Source organism: Sylvia atricapilla, chromosome 10 (assembly GCF_009819655.1).
Source record: "Sylvia atricapilla isolate bSylAtr1 chromosome 10, bSylAtr1.pri, whole genome shotgun sequence".
NCBI classification, from domain to species: domain Eukaryota; kingdom Metazoa; phylum Chordata; class Aves; order Passeriformes; family Sylviidae; genus Sylvia; species Sylvia atricapilla.
In genome coordinates, this window is record NC_089149.1 from 10,817,283 (window position 1) to 10,841,725 (window position 24,443).

The following is a 24,443-nucleotide window of genomic DNA, read 5'->3' on the forward strand; positions in this document are numbered from 1 at the left end:
TCTCTCAGCATCATCAGTGAAAGCTTTTTTTCAAGGCTAGTGACTCTCTCAGTGAATGTACGTGTGTGGCTGTGCTGAGTGTTCCTGTGCAGTCTGTGCTCTGTGAATCCTCGGTGCTGTGTTGGTCGGTGTAATCTGAGCTTTCCGCTCTCAGCCTTTAACACAGCCTTTAAAGCTGTCAGGAGAGGGGGGACTGAACGTGGCCTTGTTACAGGATTTTGGGTTTTCTTATCCTCAGAGGCTCCTTGCCAGCACTGGTGTGGGCTTTGCCTGTTTGCACAGGGCAGTGAGAAGGGTCCTTGTAAGAGACTGGTTTGTGCTGGGGGTCTGCAGCCCTCCACGAGCAGATGGATCTGTCACCTGTGCGCCACTCTGATAGCAAATGTCTTCAGCCCAGCAGGCTCCCCAGCAAAGTTTATTTCACTGGTGATAGTTTCAGGCAGAGAGGAAGGGAAAAGATGCTGTAATCCCAAGGGGGAGAAGCAACCTGGAAGGAGAAGGCAGTGGAGGAGGTGATGGCGTTGGGCTGGCTGATGCAGTGCTGTGAGCCTTCGTGGCAGATCAGCAGTGCTGCTGTGCTTGGCCATTTGTCTCAGGTGAAAAGTGGCTCCGATTTGGCTTCCTTAAGCCCTCAGCAGCTGTGCCTGCCTCAGGAGGCTGCTCCCAGCATGCGTGGGCTCTTGGCACAGGCGGGTGGGGAGGCAAGGCGGGTGTCAATTGCCACCTTCGCTCTCGTGCAGGGAGAGGAGGCAATTGTGTGTTCTTGCTTGAGGAGCTTCTGAGGTGTGTTTGCCTCTGTGTGACATTACAGGGCCTAACAGCAAGGCTGTTCAGGCATAAGTAACTTGTCCTAGGTCATCTACCTGGAAAGAGAGGAGCCAGGCTTATTGTCTTTGAAGGAGGTGCCTTTCTCACGGCAGGGAGGTGTTTTCAAGCTCACAAAGCTGGGAAAAGAACCAGTTCACCTGTGAGAACGAGTCAGGAGGGGACTGCTGGCTTCTGTTTGGGTTTTTATGCTTGAGTAAAATGAGATCTCAGTGCATTAGGTTCCCATTAGAATGTAATTGTGTTTTTTTCCCCATAATATCTTTGTCATGTATATTTTGGTTTTTTATTACCAGTTATTGTCTTCTGTTACTCCTTACAAGCAGCTCTACAGACCTGTGGAGCAGTTTCTAGAAAATGCCTTGTGATGTAAGCTGTCTTGCATTTTTTTTCCTTTCTGTCCCATATTGTTTTTTAAGTCTTACTAAGGCAGTGTAGCCTCTCTGTGTGAGCAGGAGTTTTGCTTTATGCTGTATTATACCAGTGCCTTTCGTGGTGACAGAGCTGAAGTGTGGCACAGAACCACACTGTAAGGGACAGTCTGTACCCCGTGCAACTTAGTGGTGCCCAGGAGGGATGAGAAGGGAAGTTATTTACTTACTGTGTGAACTGGTGTTTGTCAGCACTGGGAACTGAACATCTGTGTCTCCTGCTTTGAGTGTGTACTCTGATCTTCCAAGAGCACGGTCAGTGTGGGGCACCCAGCGTGCCTGCCCTGCTGGGAGAAAGGCATCGGGGGTGTGAATGACCTCCTGTCCCCACTGGGATTTAGCCTCTTGGTTGCAATGCTTGTGGCTGATTCCCTCTGACTGTAACTGGAGATGGGTTAGAGCTCACTACAGGGATCCTAAACTACTCCTGGGATCTGCAAGTGAAAAACCCTGAGGCACTGGAACATAGGATGGGGAGGGCTTGCATCCCCCACTGGGGCAGAAGATCCCTCTGCTGTTTTGCACAAGCAATTTCTAGTTTTGCTGGCATAATTTTGTTTTTCTTCAGAAAATTTAAGGTTTTAGCTATTTTTGAAGGAAAACTCAGAGGGGAAAAATTAGGTGCAAGAAATTTTTTCTGGTTTTTAAGGAGACTTTTTTTTGTCTATGTGGAGAGGAAAAAGCATAATTAAACTTAATTTTCATCAGTGCAACTTGCACAAAAAAAGCCCCACCTACTTTCATGAGAAAGGAATAAAGAGAATCATAATCCTGGATTAGGTATCTTTCACTACACATATATAAAAACAGCACCGTGTGAAAAGGGGGAAAATATATATGTGTACATACACACACCAAACATACCAATGAGCCTGCAGCAGTATTACCAAAGGAATTAACTTTACAAGAAACAGCCACAGCCTGGGAAGAAGCCATTTTTCAAATAAAAGCTGCATGAGAGTTGTGGTTTCTGAGAACTGTGAGAAGGAAGGGTTAAAAAAACATTTACAGATAAGAATAGCTGATGTTGGGAGATGAGTGAACATCTTGAAGTAGGGGAGGGTCACTATTTAAATCAGCTTTTCTTTCTTTTTCTCTCCTCTTAGTTAAAAAATTGGCTTCTCCTAAGAACAACATATGGGATTAATGTAGTACTTTAAATCTTCAAAGTGCTGCACAAACATTACTTCCCTAATCAGCAAACACCTTTGCTTGGTAGGCAAATCAGGAGTGGAGTCACCATTCTGGAGAAGGGAAACCGAGGTGCCAGAAGTGCCAAAGTTTCTGAACCGGCATTTTTTGCAGTGGAATTTCTTTTTCCTTTTCTTTTTTTTTTTTTTTTTTTTCCTCTTTGGTTTTTGGGATTTTTTTGTTTGTTTGGGGTTTGGTTTTTTTGGAGGTTGTTTTATTTTGTTGTTTGGGGTTTTTCTTGTAGCATTCAACAATGGGACTGCCTCTGGGCTGGCATGTAAAAGCTGCTGAGCTCTCCTGGATTTCACAAGTGCTGTGCATGCAAAGCAGCCTGGCAGAGCTGAGAGAGGCATCAGCACAGTTGCCTCCTTACCTTTCCGAAGGTCAGGCTGCTGGCCCGGAAGGGAGGCAGCAGCTCCAGGGCAAGGAGGGTTTCCTCACAGGTTGCCAGTTTCCCCCATACCATTGATCTCTGTAACTTAAACAGCATCAACTGAGTGCTGTTAGAAGATTTTTTTTTTTTTTCTTGAAATGAGTTGTGCAAAAACTATTTGAGTGGCTGTTGAATAAGTTGCTTTTGGGTAAATTTTTTTCAAGGAGGTTGGTGCAAGAGGTATTGCTCACCCTGTAGACAAAGACCGCCCTTGGAGATGGTAATTCCTTTCTTTAGGTCAGCTGAAATACCACATTTGTCATAGATATTATGTCCCTGCCAACTCTATACAGAGCACACAGCAGTTTGGAGGTGTGCTTAAGCAAGAATAATTCTGTTGTGTTGCATTGGTGGTGCTCTGTGTGCTGAGGGTTTAGCTGCAGTGCTTGGCAGGCCAGATACTGTGAAGAAATTCCTGCTGTGTTTTAAAAAGTATCCTGAGTAGGGATGGCTTCTGTGTAGAAAGAGCATGAACTTTATTATGCAATGGAAATCTTTTCATGAGATTTTGCTCTGTGCAGGTGTGTCAGATTTGTTGTTGTAAACACAGCAGGATAACTACCCGAGTAAGAGCTTAGATCCTCTTGCAAATAGACCTGAGTATTGATACAAATGTTACTGTTTCCAGTAGTTCAAGATAACACATAAACATTGGAACAGACCTTGGTGAAGCCTCGGGAGGAGAGTGCTACTTCTCCCTCATTTGTTTCATTTCTTTTTAAATGTATTCTCTGAGAGTTTTCTTAACACAGCAAAATATCACATGTCTGATAAGAAGCAGTGTTTTATGGTCTGCTGATACATGTGAGCTGCTGAAGTCCATCTAAATTCAGCTTTGTGGAAAGGTGAAAAAAGTGCTAGAGGAAACAGGAGAACACCACCTGAAGGCTGACCTGGCTTTCCTAAACAAATGGTACAAGGCTTGGGTCTCTATTTTGTGGCCTGTTGTTTTCCCCATTAGCCTTGATGGCCACGCTGCCTTGGGGCTCCCCTCCCTGCGTGTTTTGTGCCCTGAGGTGCACCACGCTCTCCTCTTGGGGAGAGGAGATGCCCTGCTCAGGTGCAGCACTGCCTGCTTTTGGCTCCCAGCCCAGCCTCAGAGCTGCTCCTGCCCTGTGATTTAGGTGTGATCTGGGTAACACTGTGCAAGTCCTTCCCTCTGCCCCTGCTCCCCCTCTTACCCACCCTCAAATACAGGACTTCGATCCCATGCTGTAAAACACTTAGACCCCTGATGTGAGATGCCCAAGGGCAGCAACAGGACACTGCTGCTTGCTGTGTGTGCTGTCACTGGCTTTAGCTTTCAGGCCTCTTATGTTGCTTTGTTTACAGGACATCAGAGTCTTTCTACAAACTAACTTTTGAGGCAACTGAAGCATGTCTTCAGGCTAAAACTTGAAGCCTGAGTACTGCTTGGGTTATTGCTTCCTCTGCTTGAGATATTGAGCTTTACCAGCACCGGGCCTGACAGGTGTGCAAATTCCTGACACACAGGCCATTTGGGGGCTATGGGAAGAGGGAAGCCTGTTCCTGTTCTGTTGGCAGAGCACAGTGCTGTCCCAGTGCTGTGTTAGCTGTGGTGCTGAGCCTTAACAAACTCACCCTGGCACTTTTGGGGGCTCATTAGCTCAACTCTCTGAGCTGTGCTTGAGACCTGCCTCCTTCCTGATCTTACAGTGGGAGAAAAGTGAGCCCAGGTTTGCTAGGAGACCCTCACCCAGAGCTCCTCAGACCACCCCTCACTTAACAGGCAGGGCTGGAAGGGATTCCCATGGGGAAGGGCTGGGAGTGGTGCCACTGGGCTTGGTGCCCAGCCTGAAGGGTGTTTGCAGAGCCGGCAGCGGGGCAGGCAGCGCATCCGCTCTGTCTGCATTTGAGCATCAGCACCACCGTGGCTGGGAGAGAGAGAGCCTTCCCATGAGATGTTTGTCCAGTGTCTGAGCACTGAATGATCCCTCTTCGTTAATCAGCAGGGTGGTGGCTGGTTTTGCAATCTGTTCCTTGTCTCCCATCTCTTCTCCTGCAAACCTCTCATACAACTCATTCTTAGTCATTTTTTTAGACCCATCCTTGATGAGTTCTTATGGGCATATGAGCAAACAGGACTTTAACAGAAAGGAGTCTGTGCACTTCTAGATATCTACTAAAACCTCTTACAGTATTGGCACTCAAAAAGAAAGTGGTGATGCCCTAGGAAAATCTTCAGAAGTGTTCTTCAGAATCATTAGTTCTTTAAGGTTTGACAAAGACAAAGGGTGTGGACCGATTACTTTGCAATCGGTTTCTATGAGGAATTTATAAATTTGACCTTTATTTGGCATTCCCTTTGTGTGCTGACTTCTCTGATGAGTCATTTTTGCCCGTTTCCTTTGCCTCTTGAGGTTGGAGTCTGTCTTTCTGGGCTTGTTTTTCAGCAGACTGATTGTGCAAGATAAAGATGGGGAGAGCTGGGTTGTGCTGATGCTGCTGGCGTTCAGAGGGAGCGCTGCAGCACAGGAAGAGCAGCTACATCACCGAGATGAGTTCCAGGATGAATTTGCAGGGACACGTGCTGGAAGAAAACCATTTCCATGCTGCAGGTCTGGTGTCAAGAGAACAAAGATGCTCTGATGCTGTTAGTCACCCTGCTGATCCAAATGTGTTGAATGGTGCTATTTTGTTCCAGTGCGCTGATATTCTGATGCATGCTTTGCAGCTTATTTCAGAGAAACTTCCAAAACACAGAATTCATGGGGCCTTTCTCTTAAGTGAGATGGCTTGGTGGCATCTCAAATGTTGATAAATCACCTCACCAAGATTGATTCTGTTAGTGATTGAGAATGACTGACTTGTGACTTCTTCCCTCTCCATCACACAGGCCAGAGCTGTTGGCAACCCTTGCCTCTGAATCGGGTGCTCCTGGAGTGCCCCTTCCACTGGACACCCGAGATGGCACTGTGTCCACAGTGTGACCCCAGTGTGACCTGCTTGCTGGGGAATTCAGTATTTCACTGCTCCCTGGAGGAGCAGAACTGAGCACACAGGCAGGTGCTGGCTGCCAGGGTATTCCTGCATGCTGGGGTCTCTGGGTAGCTTGCTGCCTTCAGCCTGCCCAGCATGGCTCAGCAAGGGTGTAGCAATTCACTCAGCTTTTTAAAATGTTTTTCTTTTTTTTTTCTTTTTTTTTTTTTTCTTTTTCCCTTTTTCCACTGGCCATACCAATCTGATTACACCTTCGAGGGATCATCTGCCCCTAAAGCTTAATTAAGGAGCTCGTCTGACTTGTCACTGACTCACCTGTCTCTGTATGAGCTCATGTCTGACTTGTCCTAAGAAGATAGTGAAATATGTCGGGCTTCTCTGAAATATAGCAGAGTTTTGTTTTATTGCACCCCTGATATTGCTGTTGGCTCCTGCAGGGGTGAGGAGAAAGATAGTTAGAAAGACCCCAACTTGGTTACTTTTGTCTAAACCTAGTTGCTCACCTCTTTGTGCCTTGAAAAACCAGATGGGGTTTTGCTTGCACAGCTGTAGGTACGTTAGAGTTAATAAAAAAAAATATTAAAAATTAAATAACCTTTGAGTTTTGGCTTCAGGCAAACTAGGTGAAATGATGTGTTTTGGAGATGAATGCTCTTGCAGGAGGCAAGATGTAGCTTGCAGGAGAACATCTGCTACCAATCCATTCTGTATGAGATGGGGCCAAGACTTGTTTGTATCTCAGTACCTGTTCAAACATGTTATACCATAGCAAAACGAGGTTTTGAATGCACTGAGGAAGGGTGGGTAAGAAGGAAAAGAGACATCAAGCTGAATGTTTGCTTAATAGCCTTGATTTCTTCATTAAACTTTTAAGCACTTTAATAATCTGATTAGCTACTTTCAGAGCACGGTACAATTTTTCCTTTTAAGAAAGACAAAAAAAAAAAAAAAAGAAGAGAGAAGAAATTTACTCCTCTTGGTTCTGTGAGATGAGCTTGCTTTGTGACCTGGAGCAAATCTGCTAACTGTTTTTGCTACTTTTCTGTACTCACCCTGAGGACTGCTGTTTTCTGTAGTCAGCCTGAGGACTGCTGGTGGAAGGATGTTCTGTACTACATTTGATCAAAGACAGTGCAGAGATTCAGTTACCAGGCTGCTGCCTGGACCCCAGAGTGCAGCTTCCCACTGCAAAGCTCCTTGTCAGCTGCTCCCATCCTCTTTGTCCTGTAGGAACTGAATGTAGCATGAACATCTTGCAATGCAGCTTGCAGAGCTCATTTGCCTGCCTTTAATTGTGCACTTGAAGTGCCTTGTTCTGAGGGCCTGTGGCAGTGGAGAACAGTTACATGACTCAGGAGTGGCTGGAGTGGTGAGGTTGGCAACAGAGACTCTCATGCTGAGGTTCTCCTATCATTGCACTGATGGTTCTCATCATCATATTGAGCTCTGCATTGTTTTGGGTTTTGTTTTTTGTAAGACAGCCCCAGAGGTGCACATGCAGCTGTATTTCTGGTTTGCACGTGTAGCTAATGTGGGTGTTGAAGGTGCAGACTGTGTGTGACCGGGATTTGTTGTCAGTGGAATGTAGCAACTGTTACTCAGATCTTTTTGCTTCTATAGTAGGCTGAATTCCTTGCTGAGGAGACAAGAGAACAGATTTGGGCTGAGTCAGGGGCCAGTGTGAACACAGTGCCTCTAAAATCCTTTCAGAGGAAAGGGGCATGCATTCCAAGTGCTTTGGTCTAGGTAGAGATAATATTACCTGGGTAGTATTTTGCTAGTGCTTAAAACCAGCAGACTGTTGGGTATTTTTCTCTCCTTTTCTCAAACCAAATCTTACTGTGACTTCACCAAAAGTGCTTGTGTAAGCGGGGCAGCCCTGGTCATGTGCTGATCTTTGTCAAGACCTCAACACAGAAGCAAATTAAAGAACTGCAAGGTGCACAGATGCCTGGCCTCTGCCTTTGATGTTTACAGGGCTCTTCCACTGTGCTCTGGCTCTTCAGGGGGAGGTTATTCTTACTCCCAAGTCTTCATGCCTTTGTCAAATCCCTGATGACTCTTGGTGCTGCTGTTCACATGTGTTCCCTGGCCAGCTACCAGGAAGGCCTCCTAGAGCTTGTCCACACTTGGCAGATAAACACACTTTTATCTGTGGCCTTGGGCTCCGTGCAGTGTTGTGTGCACATGCAGGCTGTGCCTAGAAAGAGATGTGCTGTGCCTGTGCAGTGCTGCAGCAGTGGGCAGGGTCCTTGGCTCTGGCACACTGCAGCTGGGATGTGATGGTTTAGGGGCTGTGCAGAGACAGATTGCTGTGCCTGAACTTCTTTTCCTGCATGTCACACACGGGGTCAGCATGTGGCCACCCAGCAGTCCCTGCAGGTGCTCGGTGACCATGCCTTGAGCAGGGGCACTGTTTGCTTTAGCCTTGCCCTGCAAGGCTCATCCTGACCCGCAGAGATGATCAGAGTTGTGTTCAGGTGCAGATTATACCTCACTCCAATGTGCTTAGGGCTTCAGACATGAAGAATTTGGGTAGTCCTCTTGTCTTTCCTTGAGTTTGCTCTTGCTGGAGCTGCATGAAGCACCTGATATGTACTTCAGGCTGCATAAATGGATTTCTGCCCTGATGCTCTGCCTTGTGCAGTCTTCCATTTCTTCCTTCAGAGCTGGGTTGCTGTGACACTTGAGAAATAGCAGGGCTCCTCTCTGGAGAAATCCTCTTTTGGAGAGTTTCTGAAGTGATTGACCATCTGGGGTTCTGTTTGCTTGCTTAGGAGCTCACATCCCAAAATCACTGAGAAAGGTGGCTGAAGCCAGTAATGACACTCTCTTAGCCAAGCATTGGCTTAACACTCCAGTTGTATCCCTGCAAACATTGCCTTGTTCCCAGAAACCTCTGTTGGCTCTTTATCTGAATTGGGTGATGTAATTATGCCTCCCAGCCCACTACTGCAATGGGAAAATGGGTCCCTCCTGTTTCTGCAAGGAATTTTCAAGGAGCTTGCTCCTTGGAGAAGCAACACATCAGCTTCTGTGGGAATGGGGTGTTGGGGGTGTGTGTTTTGTTTTGTATTTTTCCCCTTGGCTACACAAGCAGCTAAAACCTGTAACCTACAGGAGTTGGAAGCTTCATGCAGAAAATTAGCTTAGGTTGGTGGAAGAGTTGAGATTGCATTTTTCTTGGCTAATTAAAGGATTAAAGGTGCAGAGATTTGGAGCGAACTGTCAGTGTGCTACAGAAGAGAGCCTTTGATGGTTGAATCCAACTTGAGATTAAACAAATTGCATTTAAATAAGAAATACATGGCAACAGTTACAGTCTAGCTGGGCCTCTGTTCCTTGGTGTCCTTCAGGGTCAGGCAGATGGTGTGCTGTGGCTGGGTCTTCTCCCTCACCAGGTTCCTTCTTCCCACATGCCTCCCTCTGGAGAGTTTCAGTCTGTTGCCTCCACACTTCATAAAATTGCCTTTTTTTTTTTCCTTCTAAGCCAGTGCTTTGTGCAAAGGAGCCTTGCACTCTACCTTACACAATAATGAAGTGCAGTCTGTAATAGCAGTAGCATGGTCACATCCTTGTCTGTTTTGTAGTATCTCTGATGCTATTTAGGGTTTTTCTGCATCCTTGTGCTTTGATGTCTGCAACTGGAGAGATAAGTATTTACTCCCCTGTGAACTTTTTTCTGTTGTTCAGTTGAGAAGCTGGTGGATGGAAAGAGTCAATTGTTTAATGGTGTCTTCCTCTACACAGTGACTGGTAAAATTCTAGAGAGGCAGTGAACTTGTGCAGGTTCCAAGTCCTTGACTTCTTTGCTTCCAGTTGATTGTGTTCAGTGGGCAACACTTGCAAATGGCTTGCTGGTGTTAGTCCCAGCCCTTCTCCTGCCTTTTCGTTTGGACCCTTCTCCTGCCTTTTCATTTGGATAACATTACATTCAGAGCTGCTAAGGGGATGCTTGTAAGTGCTACCCTTGATAGCACTTGCAGTGGTACAGGCTTCTGAGATTCATGGTAGGTATCTCAGAACAAAGCTTGCTTTCTGCTAGGTCAGGAGTTCATCTGCACAGCATCATGCAGGGCAGCAGTCTGTTCTGCCCATGGAGACTTTGCACCTTTCTCTGATGCACCAGGTATGAGCTGTAAAGAAAATGGGAGTGCCAGACAGTGTGAGTGAATAACTTCTGATGTTGCAACTCTGTCTTGTTTTGTTCCATTTTCTTTCACTCCTTTTTAGTGAGGAAGAGGCTTGCCTTTTGTTACCTACCACCTGTATATGATCATGAAGGGGTTTTGTTTCCTTTTTTTGTTGTTATTGTTGTGATGATAGAGAAAATCACAAAATTGAAACTGGTAAAAATCTGCTGAGATTCCATATCACTCAAGAACATGGCATTACTTACTAATTGGGTGTGGTTAGTTGGGAAATCTGACTTTAAAATTACATTTCCCAGGGAACTATTGCTGTTCTCATTGTTATCCCATAACAAAGACTGCTTTTTGGTTGGGAAAACAGTCTTGCTTTGAATGGGCTAGGTCTTCTCACAAAGCATCTGTTGCTTGGGGTCTTCAGAGCCTGCAGTTTGCAAATGAAGCAGTTGCAGAATAGTGAGGTCTGCAAGGACAAAAAGGCTGTTTGGGGTTTTCCTTGGAAAGGCATCTTCAGATTGTGGTTGCAAGGATTTGCGTCTAAGTCCACATTAATTCCTGTTATGTTTCCAGTTGGATCATGCAGATGACATTATTATCTTTGCTACCAAGTGAAATAAATTAATTGCTAGGTATTGAGAGACCTGGTGTAATCTATTTCCAATAATTTATGGATCTGTTACGATGTCATGGAATATTTGGGTAGTCATTCCTTTTGAGTTTACCTAGCAGGCTTTTGTAGATCTGCCTGTGAAGTGCGTCCAGGTCCATGGAAGCTCGCTTTGTACACTTCTTGCCAAAATTTCAAAGCAGCCTGAAAATGAGAGATCTGGACTATGCTGTGTTCAAGCCTTCCATTTCTTCTGTGGCATGTTGCTTCACAGTTCCCTTTGGCTTGCATGTCCACTGGGATGTGGTTTTACATTCTTCTCTTAGGGGGCAGGAGATGTAAAACTGAAGATTTGTTGTTTCTCTGATGGACAGGGAGGACTGCTTCTAACATTTTCTGAACTCATCACTGCAAGCCTTCCTTCCTTTCTAAATGCTGCTGCTCTGTCGAACAGCTTTCTTCCCTTTGCTGCAGTTGTACAGCTCCAGGGAGTATGAGACAAAATGAAGGAGCACCCCAAGCCTGGTATGGGCTTGTTGATCTTCCTAGCAGAAAAAATGCCGCAGCTTTGACCTCACTGGCTGGCTGGGGGTGAGGTGCTGTGTTTTTGGGCAGGGAATGTCCTGATGGCTGCAGCAGCAGCAGCTCTGCTGTGTTCCTCAGCATGGAACTTGATGAATTGTTTCCCACGGTACGTAGGAAAATCAAGGTCTCCGTTCAGTAAGGCACTTGAGTTGAGTGCATAACCTCTAGCACGTGAATATTCCCAGTGAAATCTCTTGGGTTCTGTTGGAGTCAGCAAGGCTGCTCCCAACCTTAAAGGTAGGCATCTGCTTAAACACCTTGCTGAATCATGTCTTGACTTTGAAAGTAGGCTCAGGTGAAACCACATGAGTTGACTCAAGGACGATGCTTAGCTAGGTCATTGAGGATGGAAGGAGAAGGCTGAGAAGGAGAAGGGTCTGGGTAAAATACAGATCCCAGAACCCTGCAAATGCTGGTAATAGCTGGTTGACTGTGTTCTTGTCTGACTTTTTCACCATTCATCCCCAAAGCTTAATTGTATCAATAAAAGGTTTAAAGGTTTGACTTAGTCACCATTCATCCTAAGTATTCTGGAGCTGCTGTCATGCTTTATTGATTTAACTTAGATCTGAGTTACCGCATCTTTATGTTCTCAGTAAAACTTTGACTTACTCAGTTAGGTGTAATTTTTGTCTTTCCTAATCCTTGTGTTTTCACTGTGACTCAGAACTAGAGTGTGGCCTCGGTGAGTCGGTAATTCCAGAAAACAGAGGGATGTTTCCAGAAGTGGTTGGGTTCAGTTTGGATTCTCTATTGTCCAGGAGAAGGAGTAAGCCCTTTTCAGCTGCTCTTCATAGAGAGGCAGAACATTTGTCCCTGGTTGGTGTCTGTGTGTGAGTTTGTCACCTCGCTCACCATCTTGGTCAAAAAAGCTTTGCTGGCTTTTCACTTTAATTATCAATGAAATGCTCAGCAAGCAGGAGAACAATATTTGCATAGATGTAATTCTGGAAGTTGAGCGTAATGTGATCAGGAAATGGGACAGGCCCTGGCTGTTATCATGGAGGAGACTTGCTGGTACTTGCACTTTGTTTAAAATGTAATAAGGTCTGACTCAGGATGGTTTCCTGGACATTAACAGAGAAGACTCAATGCCACTTTGGCAAGGGTCTGGCACTATCCTTTCTGCACAGGAACAAAAGAAATTCATAAATTTGTTCTGAATGGGCTTCTAACAATACACTGAAGATTTAGAGGGAAATAGTCTGCCTTGGAGCAGAAAAGCAGGGGTGTGTGTGTGTGTTTTCAGGACTTTCTTTTTCTGAGATAGAAGCCAAGGAGCAAGGCGCTTGCATGCTGTGCCAGTGAAATCTCCCTGGGAAGACATGATGCTACTTGCAAGGTATGCACAAGACAAGACCAGAGGCGCCGCAGTGCTTGATTACTGTCAAGGACTCAGTTGGAACTTGCCTTTGCTCTTTGGCCTGCAGCATTTATGTAGAAATTGGGGACGCTGCTGTTTGCTTCCAAAGCTTTGCCTTGATGGGTCCTGCCCACATCTAGGCAGGGAGGAAGGAGTGGGGGGGCTCAGAGCCTATGAAGTAAACAGGAAAATTACTCACCTTAGTGATGCATTTCACTGGCAGTGCCACTTTAAGAGCCTGTCAGATTTAATACTTTCTGTCTTCCCTTCCATTGCCTCCTGTTGGTGTGATTAATAGTCTATTGGATGAAGTGGAGAGGTATCTGCACCTTCCCTCAGGTGGAATGCGCAGGAGAGGAAGCAAAATGAGTAGGAGAAAGGGGGACCGCCTTTGTCCATCTGAGCCATGCTGTCTCTGTTGAGAGTGCACATCCAGAAGAGCACTCATTTACTGACCTGGTTGGTGGCCTCTTGATTTCTTTCAGCTCACAGCTGAGCCCCTTGGCCTGCCAGTTAGCTAGCAGCCCTGCTCCATGGGGTGCATTGGCCCTGTGTTTTTTTCCCCACTCCAGAAACAGTCAGGGAGCAGTCCTGCACTTGGTCACAGTGCAACAGCAGTAGTGCTGTATAGGAAGGCAAGGAAAAATTACAAATTATTTATATGTGAAGTTCTTCAGGGATTATTTGCCCTTTTTGTAGAGTCCATTGAATCTGAAACCTAAGTCAAGAAAAAGAGGATAGAAAATGTATCTGGGCAAAGGTGTTTAGTATGAGAGGCCACAAGACATTAAACCTGGTTTTAGCTTTGAATAGCTTGAACTTTATTTCCTGTATCAGAATGAATGTGCAAAACCTGGTTGGCATCCCCTATGGGCCTCTCCATGCCCCAGCTAGGCAGATGGGCCAGTATTTGACGTAAATACTCTTACCCTTGCAACGTGCTGACCCTGTGGTATTTACAAGTAGGCCAGTCCTTTGGCATGAGCCAGAATTTGGGTGGAAATCTGTCACCATCTAGTAAAGTGTCCTGCTTTGCAGGGTGTTGAATGGCTGGTGCAGTCTGTGGCAGAGTGCCTGATAGTTCTGGGACTGACTCTGCCACTAATATGCAGGCTTAGGATGTTGCTGATTGAAAAGACTATATTGCCAGACCAACTTTGTTATGGTGTTTTTGTTTTTTTTTTGGTTGGTTGGTTGGTTTTTTTTTTTCTTTTAATGTGTTCTCTCGTCCAGCTTGGCTTCTGTCTGGTGTAACAGATACTGCACAAGTGACTTGTTCACTTTCCTCTGAGTTATTAATGAAATCCCCTTTTTTGCAGATGAAGGAATTAAAAGGAGTTTTGTACTAATATCTTATATTGGTCATTTCCTTGTACCCTGCTTCTTCCCCTGATCTTTAGCTGGTACAGAGCAACCTGAACACATGGCTGTGTCACAAATTGCAAAAGACCCAGAGCCTCTCTATGGGGCTGCAGGATTTGACCTGCTTGTCTGGGACTTGTACTGCTGACTCATGTTTTTGAAATCAGGTTCGAATTGGTGGGAGCAGACTAATTTTAGAGAGCTTTGGGATTTTTGCTTTGCTGTTTATTTTGTCTTAATTGAGCATCCTTTATGTATTCCTGTGCTTCTTCCCTCATGGTTGAGTTCATCACCCTTTGACTTTCAGCAGGGGAATAAAGCGACGGGGCAATGCACTAAAAATTGGTGTCTGGTTATTCCAGATGATGTTTCCTCTAGCTGAGTAGAGATTTTGGAGTTTGGCTGGTAGGATGGAGCATGCTGCAGCATGTGAGCTTGAAACAAGTGAGATCTGGGAGGCTAATAGGAAACACACGGCAGCTTTCCTCTTTGGCTGAGCCTGGGACAGATGACTGGAAGAAAGCTGAATCCCCCACATCAAGCTAGGAGGAGGTTTGAAATGTCCATCCTGGACTTCGCTTAAAGCAGTCCATGAGCAGAACAGGTTCTGGTGCTCAGTATCAGAGGCCAAGGCACATGAGTCAGGAGCAAAATGTGGTGGGGTGGGTTCGCTGTTGGGAGCCTGAATATGTTCTTTTCAGTTCATTTCTGGAGCCCTTTGTAACAGAAATCAGATTTCCATTAAAATGTGGGTTGAATCAGATCTTAAATTCAGGTTTGAGTTCATGAATTCCCTTACACAGAGGCACACTGACTTGAGCAGGTGGTGATTAACAGTGCTGCCAAATGTTAAGCATATGCTGAACATTTTTTTGCTAAATCAAGTCCTGGAGGTTTTTGCCTGCAGCACTGAAGTATACATTCTGGTGTAATGAGTAGAACTGCCTGGAAGGACTACTGCTGGTTATGTCACTGTTGCAGTGTCCAGCTGCCCTGGCCCTTGAGGTCATACAATCAACTTAGTTTCATGTAATCTAATGTTTGGTTGTATGTGTTCTGTCCACTGCTTGCATTACCTTGCAAGCAGGTGTGTGTATTTTATAGAGATGCAAATATTTGTAACTCCAGTGTAGTTTTTCATTAGCAGTGGGTTATCCTGTTGCTAGGAGGATGTGAAGTATTCTTCAAGAGTAATAGGGCTGTGGAAGGAGGGAAGAAATGCAGTGGAGTTATTCACAAAGCTGCTTTGCCAGTCACTGTAATGATTAAAAATTTTGCTGTTGAATTTTGTTGGCTTACTAATTAATGCTTAATAATTGAAGTGGATATTTTCCAGATCCAACTTTAACTAATTATTTAGGCTAAGATTGATCAGCCTTCGCCATTCTGCTGAAATGTGACACATCATAGCCTGTAGGTGAGTTTGGGTAGAATAAAAGTGAACTTTCTATAGTGTATGTTTCTTAATGTTATATTTTCTGTAGTAGGCAAATAGGTGGCTTATTTGTTGTGCATTCATAGTGGAGAAGTCGCTGACAAGTATAGATATTGAGGAAGATGTTGTTCAGCATCAGATCAGCTTGCCTTTCAGCAGATTTGCTCTCATTTCATAGTTTGCTCTCATTTCTGCCTTACAAAATTTCTGCTGCAAAGCGATCTGTTGGAAATGTAAATTACTAGACATTGTTAGCATCTGAAACTTGTTTGCTACTGCTAAAGTTTTGGTTTAGAAACTGTCAGAAACTGGATACAATACACAGGCAGTGTGTGAGCTGGCTGCACAAGCTAAGGCCATTTGACTGCAGGAGTCTTATGATTTTGGTTTCTAAATAAATTAATTTCAAAAATATTTAGATAATAAACTAGCAAGAGAACTTAACTCAAAAAAGCAGAGTTAAGCCTTCCTTTATACCCATCACTTTGTACCAAAAAATGTGTAAAGCTTGCCTCCAAAGTTTTCCATTTGAGATTTTTCCCTCTTAATGCAGGACACTCTTTAGTTGATTTTTGTTGTTGTTTGTTTTTAAAATGGTTTTCAAGCTGAACCTCAAGAGGTCTTAAGTTGTTGATGAAGTAAGTCTGTGATATGAAACTGAAATGTGAAAGCCCACATACGTAAGGTTTTCACAGTTAAAATAGTTTCACAGTGCAAAAGCAGTATGGGAAATTATCCGTGTTATTTCTGTTATTATCGTGGCTTTGCTGACAGTGTCAAGCAGAGATGATCCATCCTGATGGAGGAAGCTTTGAATTAAAGCTACCCACCCACCCTGGGGAGCCTGGAGTGAGATGCTGAACACTGTCATAGGAGGGAACTATCTTTATTATCCTAAAGGCGTCAGAATCTAGCTGGTGCTCTCACTTCGGTATTTTTGGGAATTTCAGGGGTCTCCTATACCATGGCCAGTGTGCGTGTCCCGTGTCCCCTTCCCATGGCACTCTCCGAGTCGGGGTGCGTTTGCGGGCGGTGGGGTCGGGAGCGCTGCTCGCAGGGACGCGCAGGAGCTCCTGCGGGGCGGCGGGACGCGGAGCTGTGAGCCTGCCAGGGCGGGAGGGTGGCCGTGCCTCTGCCAGAGGGGCAGAGCTGCCGTTCCCCCTCTCGTTCCCCTGCGGAGGCACGGCGCAGGAGCCCGGGGGCTGCGGCCCCTGAATCCCTGTCCGCGGGCTACGTTTGTGCCTCCCCGCCACCCCTCCCCTTCCCCGTTTACCTAACCAGGTCAACACACACACACGCACCCCATGTATTTATTTCTTTTTTCGTTAAGGTTTGCAAAGCGCAGCTGGGAGCGCCGCCCTCCCCGCGTGTCCCGCCGTGTCCCCCCGTGTCCCTCTCCCCACGCACCCGTGGGGCGGCCGGGGGACGCGGGGCCCACCTGCCCCATGTCAACATCCCGGCGGGCGAGGCCGGCAGGAATGTGCCGCTCCCCGCTCGGCGCAGGTAATTAATCCCCGCCACTGACAGGTGGCAACAGGCGGCCTTTGGCTGCGGCTCCCGGGGAAAAGCGCTCGGAGGAAGGATTTTAATAACTCGTGAGCGCCTGGCGAGGCGGTGGGGACGGAGAAGGGGGCAGAAGAGCCCCAGGGGAAAATGAAGTTTAAGCCTTTGTGAAGGCGGACGTCCTTGGGTGATTCACTGCCCTTCCTCAAGAGGGAAAACAGTGTGACATGGTTTTTCCTTTGCCCCGGGGTGGAGAAATTTGGTAAATGCCTGCAAAGCGCTGGTGGGGCTGCATCGGCATCCCCTCCCACTCCGGTGCTCCCGGCCATCGCACGATGCCTTCCCTTGCAGACGGGGATGCTCACGGCCGTGTCTGTCTCTCCTGAGCCCCGGGCTGCGAGGCTGGGGCTTGTTGCCACACCCGGTGGAACTGTATCGCTGGACTTTTTGGCTGTGCCCGTGGTTTGAACGCCAGCTATGCCCCCTAGCAGTAAGCTGTCCACTTTTCTCTGGAGCCTGGTGAGGCAGAGGACTTCAAACTGAAGCTGCAGCAAGTCAGCTCATGAGCCATGGGGTTAAAGTGATGCTGAGCTGAAGGTTAAATCTGGAGGTAGATACCTGTGTGTGCAGCACTCCTGGTACAGCTCCTCTTCACTGAGTGACCTCTGGGTACAAGTTGGTTCCTAAGAGTGTGTGTGCACGTGCATGTGTGTGTTTTTGATGTGCCTCCACACACTCCCAGCAGTTTTTTGTAAATGAGAAGTTAAATCATGGTCTAGCATAGCAAACAAAATTTAAAGGTGCTTGTGTAAATTTCACTTTTTTGTTCTTAGTTGGTAGCTTCCTTTCTTTCCACTGCCTTTTGTTCTTCTAAATAATTAAAGCATATTCAAATTATTTTCTATTTCTCTGTGATTTTCCTTGTTTTCACGTGTGAATACTTTGGTGCAGGTAGCTACTGCATTTCCACTCCTCTAACCTGTTTTTTTCCCCCTTTTTAGGGAGTTAGTTTGGTAGGGGAGAAAGCATAGCTGATTGACAGCTTTGAAAGCATCAAATAAAATGAATCTAGTTAGCTGAGTTGAACTAAAACATGACTGCTTGAAAGAAGCTTGCACAAGATTTGAAAGACCTGTTGATCTGAGCAGGAGGGGCTCGGGGAGCTGTAATGCCTTAAGCCAACCTCTGGGATCACCTTCAAGCTGACATCCGTCAGCATTTGTAGAGCTGACTGAAGCCCACTCCTTTTAAAGGTTTAGAAGCCATAATCCCTCTGCTGGATCAGATGGTAGAACAGATATTAGAGTAGATTTTGAAAGTAGTGTTTGGGGGATTTTACTGCATCAGAGTTTTGCAAGGAATTGAGTACTCGGTGAAAAGCCATTGTGGCTTGTATTGCACTGAGCACTTTCAGGAGACTACAGTCCTTTCTAGCAAAATTCTCCGTTTGAGAGTCAAGAAGTGTTTTGTTTTTGCCTTTCAACTCTTTGTTGACACACCTTGAGTAGAAGGGGCTTACTGAGAAATCAGACAGGTGTTGCCTGATGGTAGCTGGTGTGTGTATTGTGATAGTGTATTACCAGCCAGGGTGCCAAGAGTGGGTAATACAGTATGTCTGCACAGGCAGGTGGGGAGAGCAGAGCTGCAGGCACTCGAATGTTTTCATCTTTCTTTTTAAAACATATTATTAAGCAAAAAAGCTAAATTCATGACAGACAGTGGTCAAACTCCAAAGAAAACTCTGAGCAAAAGGTCTTTCTTCTTTCTCTTGAGCAGATAACACATTTCCAGGCTCAACTCTTCTGTTTTAAATGGCTTTCAGGTCTGTACTCTGGTGCAAGTGGTGTTGCACTCCCCAGGCTGTTGGCACAACCTTTGTTCCTGCTGCTAGATAATGGTTGTCATCTTAACTGATAGACTTGGTTGTTTGGTCTAACTAATTTTTTATATTTGTACTCCTAATTAATTCAGTTTTCCTCCTCAGGTGTGTTGATTAATGGTCATGCTTTGGATTTTTGAGAATTGGTCCCTATCTAACCCCTCATACAGTGAGTGTCACAGCAAAATGGTGAGCAGGGGGACTGTCACCTCCTGCAGGGTGGGGGGCTTTGGGACCACTGAGGGGCAGCACCTGTGCCAAGGGGATGATCCTTGCTTGCAGGCCACTATCTGAGTGCACAAACAGCTCCTGCCTCGGGTTTTCTTTCTGAAGCGCCTTTGCTTTGAAATCTATATACAATATCCTGTCTTGCTCTGTGGATACAGCGATTATCACTGATCCAGGACGAAGTCACCATGACCTAGTTGTTGGCATCTATTTATGCCAGTAAATGGCTGTGCATCAGGTTACTCCTGGTTGCAGCAAAGTTGGCGGGGTGGGAAACTCGAGCCCCTCTCTGTCTGACAGCAGGTACCCCGTGGGCAGATTTACACCGGTGTTAAATGACTGTCCCTTCAGTGATTACATGCTCACAGGCGGCTGTGCCTGGGGTAGATGTGAAATCATGGCTCTATGCCATGTCCCCAAGCCCTGTGCAGTGCCTGTGAGGCTTGAACTCCTCTTGCAGTCAGGTGACAAAAAGGCAGCTCAGCCCCCTGTTGCCTCTTGACTTTCCTGGGCGCTGCCACTAAATCTTCCCATGTCCTGACTGGGCTCTGAGGCAGAGGTGGGCTCCTGGTTACCCTCCTTTCCTGACATGCCACGTTTGAGTTGTTGGCTAGAACCTGCAGCTCTTGAGTCTGCCTTGTGTTTCTTTGCTGGATAGGCTTATTCACCATAATCCATTAGCTCTTGGCTGTTTGTTTTTAGTGAGTTTAGGGTGTGGGTCCAATGCCTTCCTTGCTGGTTGTAGCCAAAGGGGTCCAACGGTTGAGGTGCCAAAGGGTGGATGAAGAGCAGATCCTTTCTCTGCTCACAAAGGGGCTGTGCTCTTTGATTATTAACCTCAGTATTCGTGCTGGCTTGGGGTACATCTCAGTCCTTCCAAGAGCAGAGATTTATGTTTTCCCCCTTTCTTGTAACCCCAGCTTTCTGTCTTTGAAGATATTATGCATAAAATTACAGTCAGTACCATGAGTCCTGATCAGTGACTGGAGGTGTGTATCTCCTTCCATTTGTTCACTTCCCCAGATGCCTGCAGACACTGGACATGTTGCCTCCTGGCATGTGCCATGCCCTCTGTGCACCCCTGCTCTTCAATATTTATGCTTGCATTTCAGCCCATCACCTTTGGGTGCCCAATTTCTTAATGCTTCAGTGATGTTAAGGCATCCAAGTGATTAGCTGGCTTTTTGAGATTTTTGAGGCTTTCTGTCCTTGAAACCTTCACAGTGCTATGAGCAAACTGATGTGTTGAAGGAAACAATGCTTTACAGGTTTTCTTCCTTTTCAAATAGAAGTGATTCTTTTTCTACCTCTTGAGATGAAAAGACAACATGGTGAGCTCACTCTTACCTTCAGTAAGGAATTGCTTTTTTTCTTAAAAAACAATAAGGAAATTCAGCTTTAAAAGATGTACAATATAAATCACCATCTAGATCTGTTTCGCAACTTTTTTTTTTGTAATTATTTGGCATGTTCCCCGTTTCCGCAGGCTGTGTAAATCCTTTGTGGGTTTAATCTCTAGCCTGCAGGCACATAAAATACATTGCACAATTTGGCCTTTGCATTTTAAAGGATTTTTTTTTTTTTTTTTGTATTTTAAATACCTGTAGCATCTTCCCTGCCACATGGCAGGATGGTGTTGAGTGAGGAGGGAAGGGACTGGCTTGGCTTTTGTTTAATCCCTCTCTTCTACCCAGTGTCTTTTCCAAGTTTGTTTTTTCCTACGTTAGCAGTGTCTACACTCTGAAATGCAAATAATCCCTGACTATCACTAGCTAATCCTTTTGCTGCTGCATCATTTGCCACCCACCCGTGCATGTGCTGGCTCTCCCCGTCCAGTGGGGTCCATGGCCACAGGGTGCTCTTGACCAGAATGAACCTGTCACTGCTGTGTTTGAACAGCTGCCAGTGGGGCTCTATTGGCCTGTGGCTGCTGAGACCTTTCCTTGTGAGGAAACAACCACCTTGGGGCTTTCACTTTTCTTTGTCTGCAAGAACTGTGGACACAGAGATGGGGAAATACCAGCAATTCCTGTGGGTTAGAGTTACGGGGAGAGCTCTGTGCTCATGAATGTCTGAATACCAGGAGAAAACTGAATGCCTCTAGACTCAGGTACTGAAAAAAACCTGATGTGTCCTGGAACAGCCTTGTAAAGCAGGGAGGACTGGAGATCTCCTTCATGTGAGATATCCAGAAAGATAGGCTTAGGTTGTGCAGTACTTAACCACTGGGGACTTCCCTTGCCATCCTCCCTGCTAAGCCTTTGATTTGGTGAGGGGTTTTGAGAAGAAACCACCAACTTCAGCCGTGATGTTTTGCTGAGTAAAGGTTTCCAGATGTGAATACACTCCACGAAAATGCTGTCTTTGAAAAAAAAAAAAAAAAAAAAAAAATCCCGGGGTTTTTTTACGTAATGCAAAGATGACTGAAATGCCAGATTTGGTGTAACTCCCAAATTTATCAGGGTCTTGTTTTCAAGTACTGTTCAGTTCCAAGGTTCATGTTTTTATTTAATCCCTCTGCAAGGGTAGGAGGGCTTCTTAGAAAACAGGATGAATCATTTTTATGTTTGTGGTTTTGAGTACTTCCAGGATTACAGGATGCTGTGAAAAGAATACCATCTGTTTTGTTAGGTGGGTAATGGGTGTCCCTTGCAAGAGGGAGTGTGTGCCCAAGAGAAATAAAGGCTTTATTTGTTCGAGTAAATGAAGTGCTCTTTATCTGAAGATTTTTGCCTTTGGGAAAGCTAGGAAGTAGATTTATGCTCTGCTATTTTACAGCAGGTAAAGGTCTAGGGGTCTTGTCACTTTTCTGGAATTGTGGCTGTTGTGCAAACAAATGCAGTGCCTGTGCAGTGGCTGGTGCTTTCAGTTACATGTGCAAGGCCTTCTCCATGTTCCTGGGGTGCCTTTGTCCCTAGCTGAACTTCTGACTCTCTTCTGCTCTGTTCCCCATTCAGTATTCCACTGAGCTGAAAAAGCTGTACTGCCAGATCGCCAAGACATGTCCCATCCAGATCAAAGTGATGACCCCACCTCCCCAGGGCGCTGTCATCAGGGCTATGCCAGTCTACAAGAAAGCGGAACACGTCACCGAAGTGGTCAAACGCTGCCCGAACCATGAGCTGAGCCGGGAGTTCAACGAGGGTAAGGAGGGCAGTCTGTGCTGGCAGTCCCTCTCCAGAGCTGCTTGGCTGATGAGAGGCCCCTGAGGGATGTGACAGCAGCTTCAGAGCAAACCTTCTGGAAACAGACCTTGTGCAGACCTCGTGCAGCTTTTTATTTCCCGTGCTTGGCAGGAAGGATCATGCAGTGCTTTAGCTGTCCCTGTGCAAGCTCGTCCTTGGGAGGAAAGCACTGAAATAAACCTCATGCCTGCCCAGGTTGGATGGATGTCCGTCCCCATGGCAGGCACTGCCCCTCTGGCAGCCTTCCTCTGCTCTGGTTTTGCTCCTGCAATGAGAAGCAGCTGTTCTTGTGCTGAGGAATGAGCTTCCATGTCTCTGGGACAGGGATCTAGTAACAGGATGCAATATCATCTCCAGTCCTTAATCCACGCCTCAAAGACAGAGGGGCTGTTTATCTCTGGCAGGGTAATGCTAAGTGCCAGCATCAACTGCAGGCAATGTTCTTTTACATGTAACACTCTCAGTTCATATTAATGTTTTAATCTTTTACTTGCTTCTCCTCATGTTAGTGAAGTAGCAGCTGTTTTTAAAACTCCTTTGGTTTTCTGCAAGCTCACAGGCTGGGTTCCATTTTGCCTTGGCCACTTAAGTTCACATGAGTTCAGATGAGCATCTGTTTTATTCTGTGTACATTATTTATCTCCTACTGTAAAAAAAACTGGTAGGTGTCAGTTAGCAGGATGACTTAGGAGCCTGGATCCCATTGCTGGTTACAGTGCAGCCAGCTAGACAAGCACCAGAAATAAGCAAGGACTTGGGAATGTAAAATCAGAGTGGAGTGAGACTCCACTTTGAGTTCTTCAAAACAGTTTTTTATATAAAAAAAGGCTTTTCTGACAGGACTGGATTTATTGAGGTTTGACACCATTCAATAATGGAGTTTTAGGAAAGGAAAAAAAAAACCCAATAAATAAATTCTTATTCTGAAATAATTATTTCTGTAGAAATAGGCTGTATTTTGAGTAAGAAATGAACAGTTAATACACAAAACAAATAATTGAGATGAACCCATAGTAGGCTTCTCTCCTCAGAATTTAGTTGTATGTTGTAGAAACAAAGAAAATTTGTAGGAAGGAAGCTTTTGATTATTGGAAAGTGGCCTAGGAACCAAGATCATGTTCCCTTCTGCTGCTGCTGTAAGCAAACATGATTTTTCAAGCTGACCATTAATTAAATGCATAATTCTCTTGCCCCTTGAATTTTTTTTTTAAGGATCAAGACTGATGGAAAGGAACAGAAGAGGGCTAGCAATTGATTAGAAAAAGAGTAGGAATTGAGACTTGATGGACTTTGCTTTGTATATGCATTAGAGGAGGAAAATAAAGGCTTTCAGCTGATGTGAAAATCCAGCAGGAGTTATCTGCTGGAAAAACTGTGAATGTGAGCATTCAGTTCACATTTCGGCTCTCTTATTCTGGGATCTTGGGAAGTCCTTGTTCAGGTTTGGCCACAGATATCCAGAGTGAGCCTGAGAGAGCCTGTGTTGCCTTTGGTGTCTGGCAGCAGGGATCTTGGGAAGGGAGGCACCTGTGTGTGCTCTGATGGACCTCTGGGGCCACATGCATCTCCCTCGATGGCAGATCTTGCCACCCTGTGCATCACTTTACTTCACTGAACAGTCTCTTGTTTTTCCCGTCTTTGCCCTTGCAGGGCAGATTGCACCTCCCAGCCACCTGATCAGAGTGGAAGGGAACAGCCATGCCCAGTATGTAGAAGATCCCATCACCGGGAGGCAGAGTGTTCTGGTCCCCTACGAGCCACCCCAGGTATGTTGTGAGCTCCAGCTGGTGGCATGCAAGGGGTGGGGTTTGTAACCCTGGTCAAAGGGGTTGGGATCTTGGGCTTTCCCTATCTTCATCACAATGAATCCCTTCTTCCTTTCTGTCAGAAATGAGCTGTGAAGCACCCTCCTTATCCCTTGAGAGCAGGGGTTCTTAATTTCTTTTTAAGGAGGCTTTGTAGTGGGGGCCTTTTTCATGCTGGTCCAATTGCAGCCCAGCTTGGGAAATACAAGAGGAGAGCTTGGAAAGAGCAGAGCTTTCCATCCACCATCTCTTCTGCTCATCACTTTTGTCTCACCCAGGTCGGTACTGAGTTCACAACAGTCCTGTACAACTTCATGTGCAACAGCAGCTGCGTTGGAGGGATGAACCGCCGCCCCATCCTCATCATTGTGACCCTGGAAACCAGAGAGTAAGTTGTGCATCATGAGTGTAACCCTTCTGGCTGCTCTTCCACTTAGGGCAGCATTCCATATCCTTAGGAACAGCTTAGCTCCAGTGGCTATAGGATATGGTTTTAGATCTT

General features: G+C 45.8%; 1 protein-coding gene across 4 annotated transcripts in view; it reads left to right on the forward strand.

Moving 5' to 3' along the window:
- Window positions 1-24,443, forward strand: part of TP63 (tumor protein p63) — a 99,682-nt gene that overhangs the window by 57,061 nt on the left and 18,178 nt on the right. For all 4 annotated transcript variants that reach the window (XM_066325977.1, XM_066325974.1, XM_066325975.1 and 1 more), the window contains 3 exons: window positions 21,909-22,095; window positions 23,787-23,902; window positions 24,220-24,329. In XM_066325977.1, coding sequence (XP_066182074.1) covers window positions 21,909-22,095; window positions 23,787-23,902; window positions 24,220-24,329 — 413 coding nt within the window. The remainder of the gene's footprint in view (window positions 1-21,908; window positions 22,096-23,786; window positions 23,903-24,219; window positions 24,330-24,443) is intronic.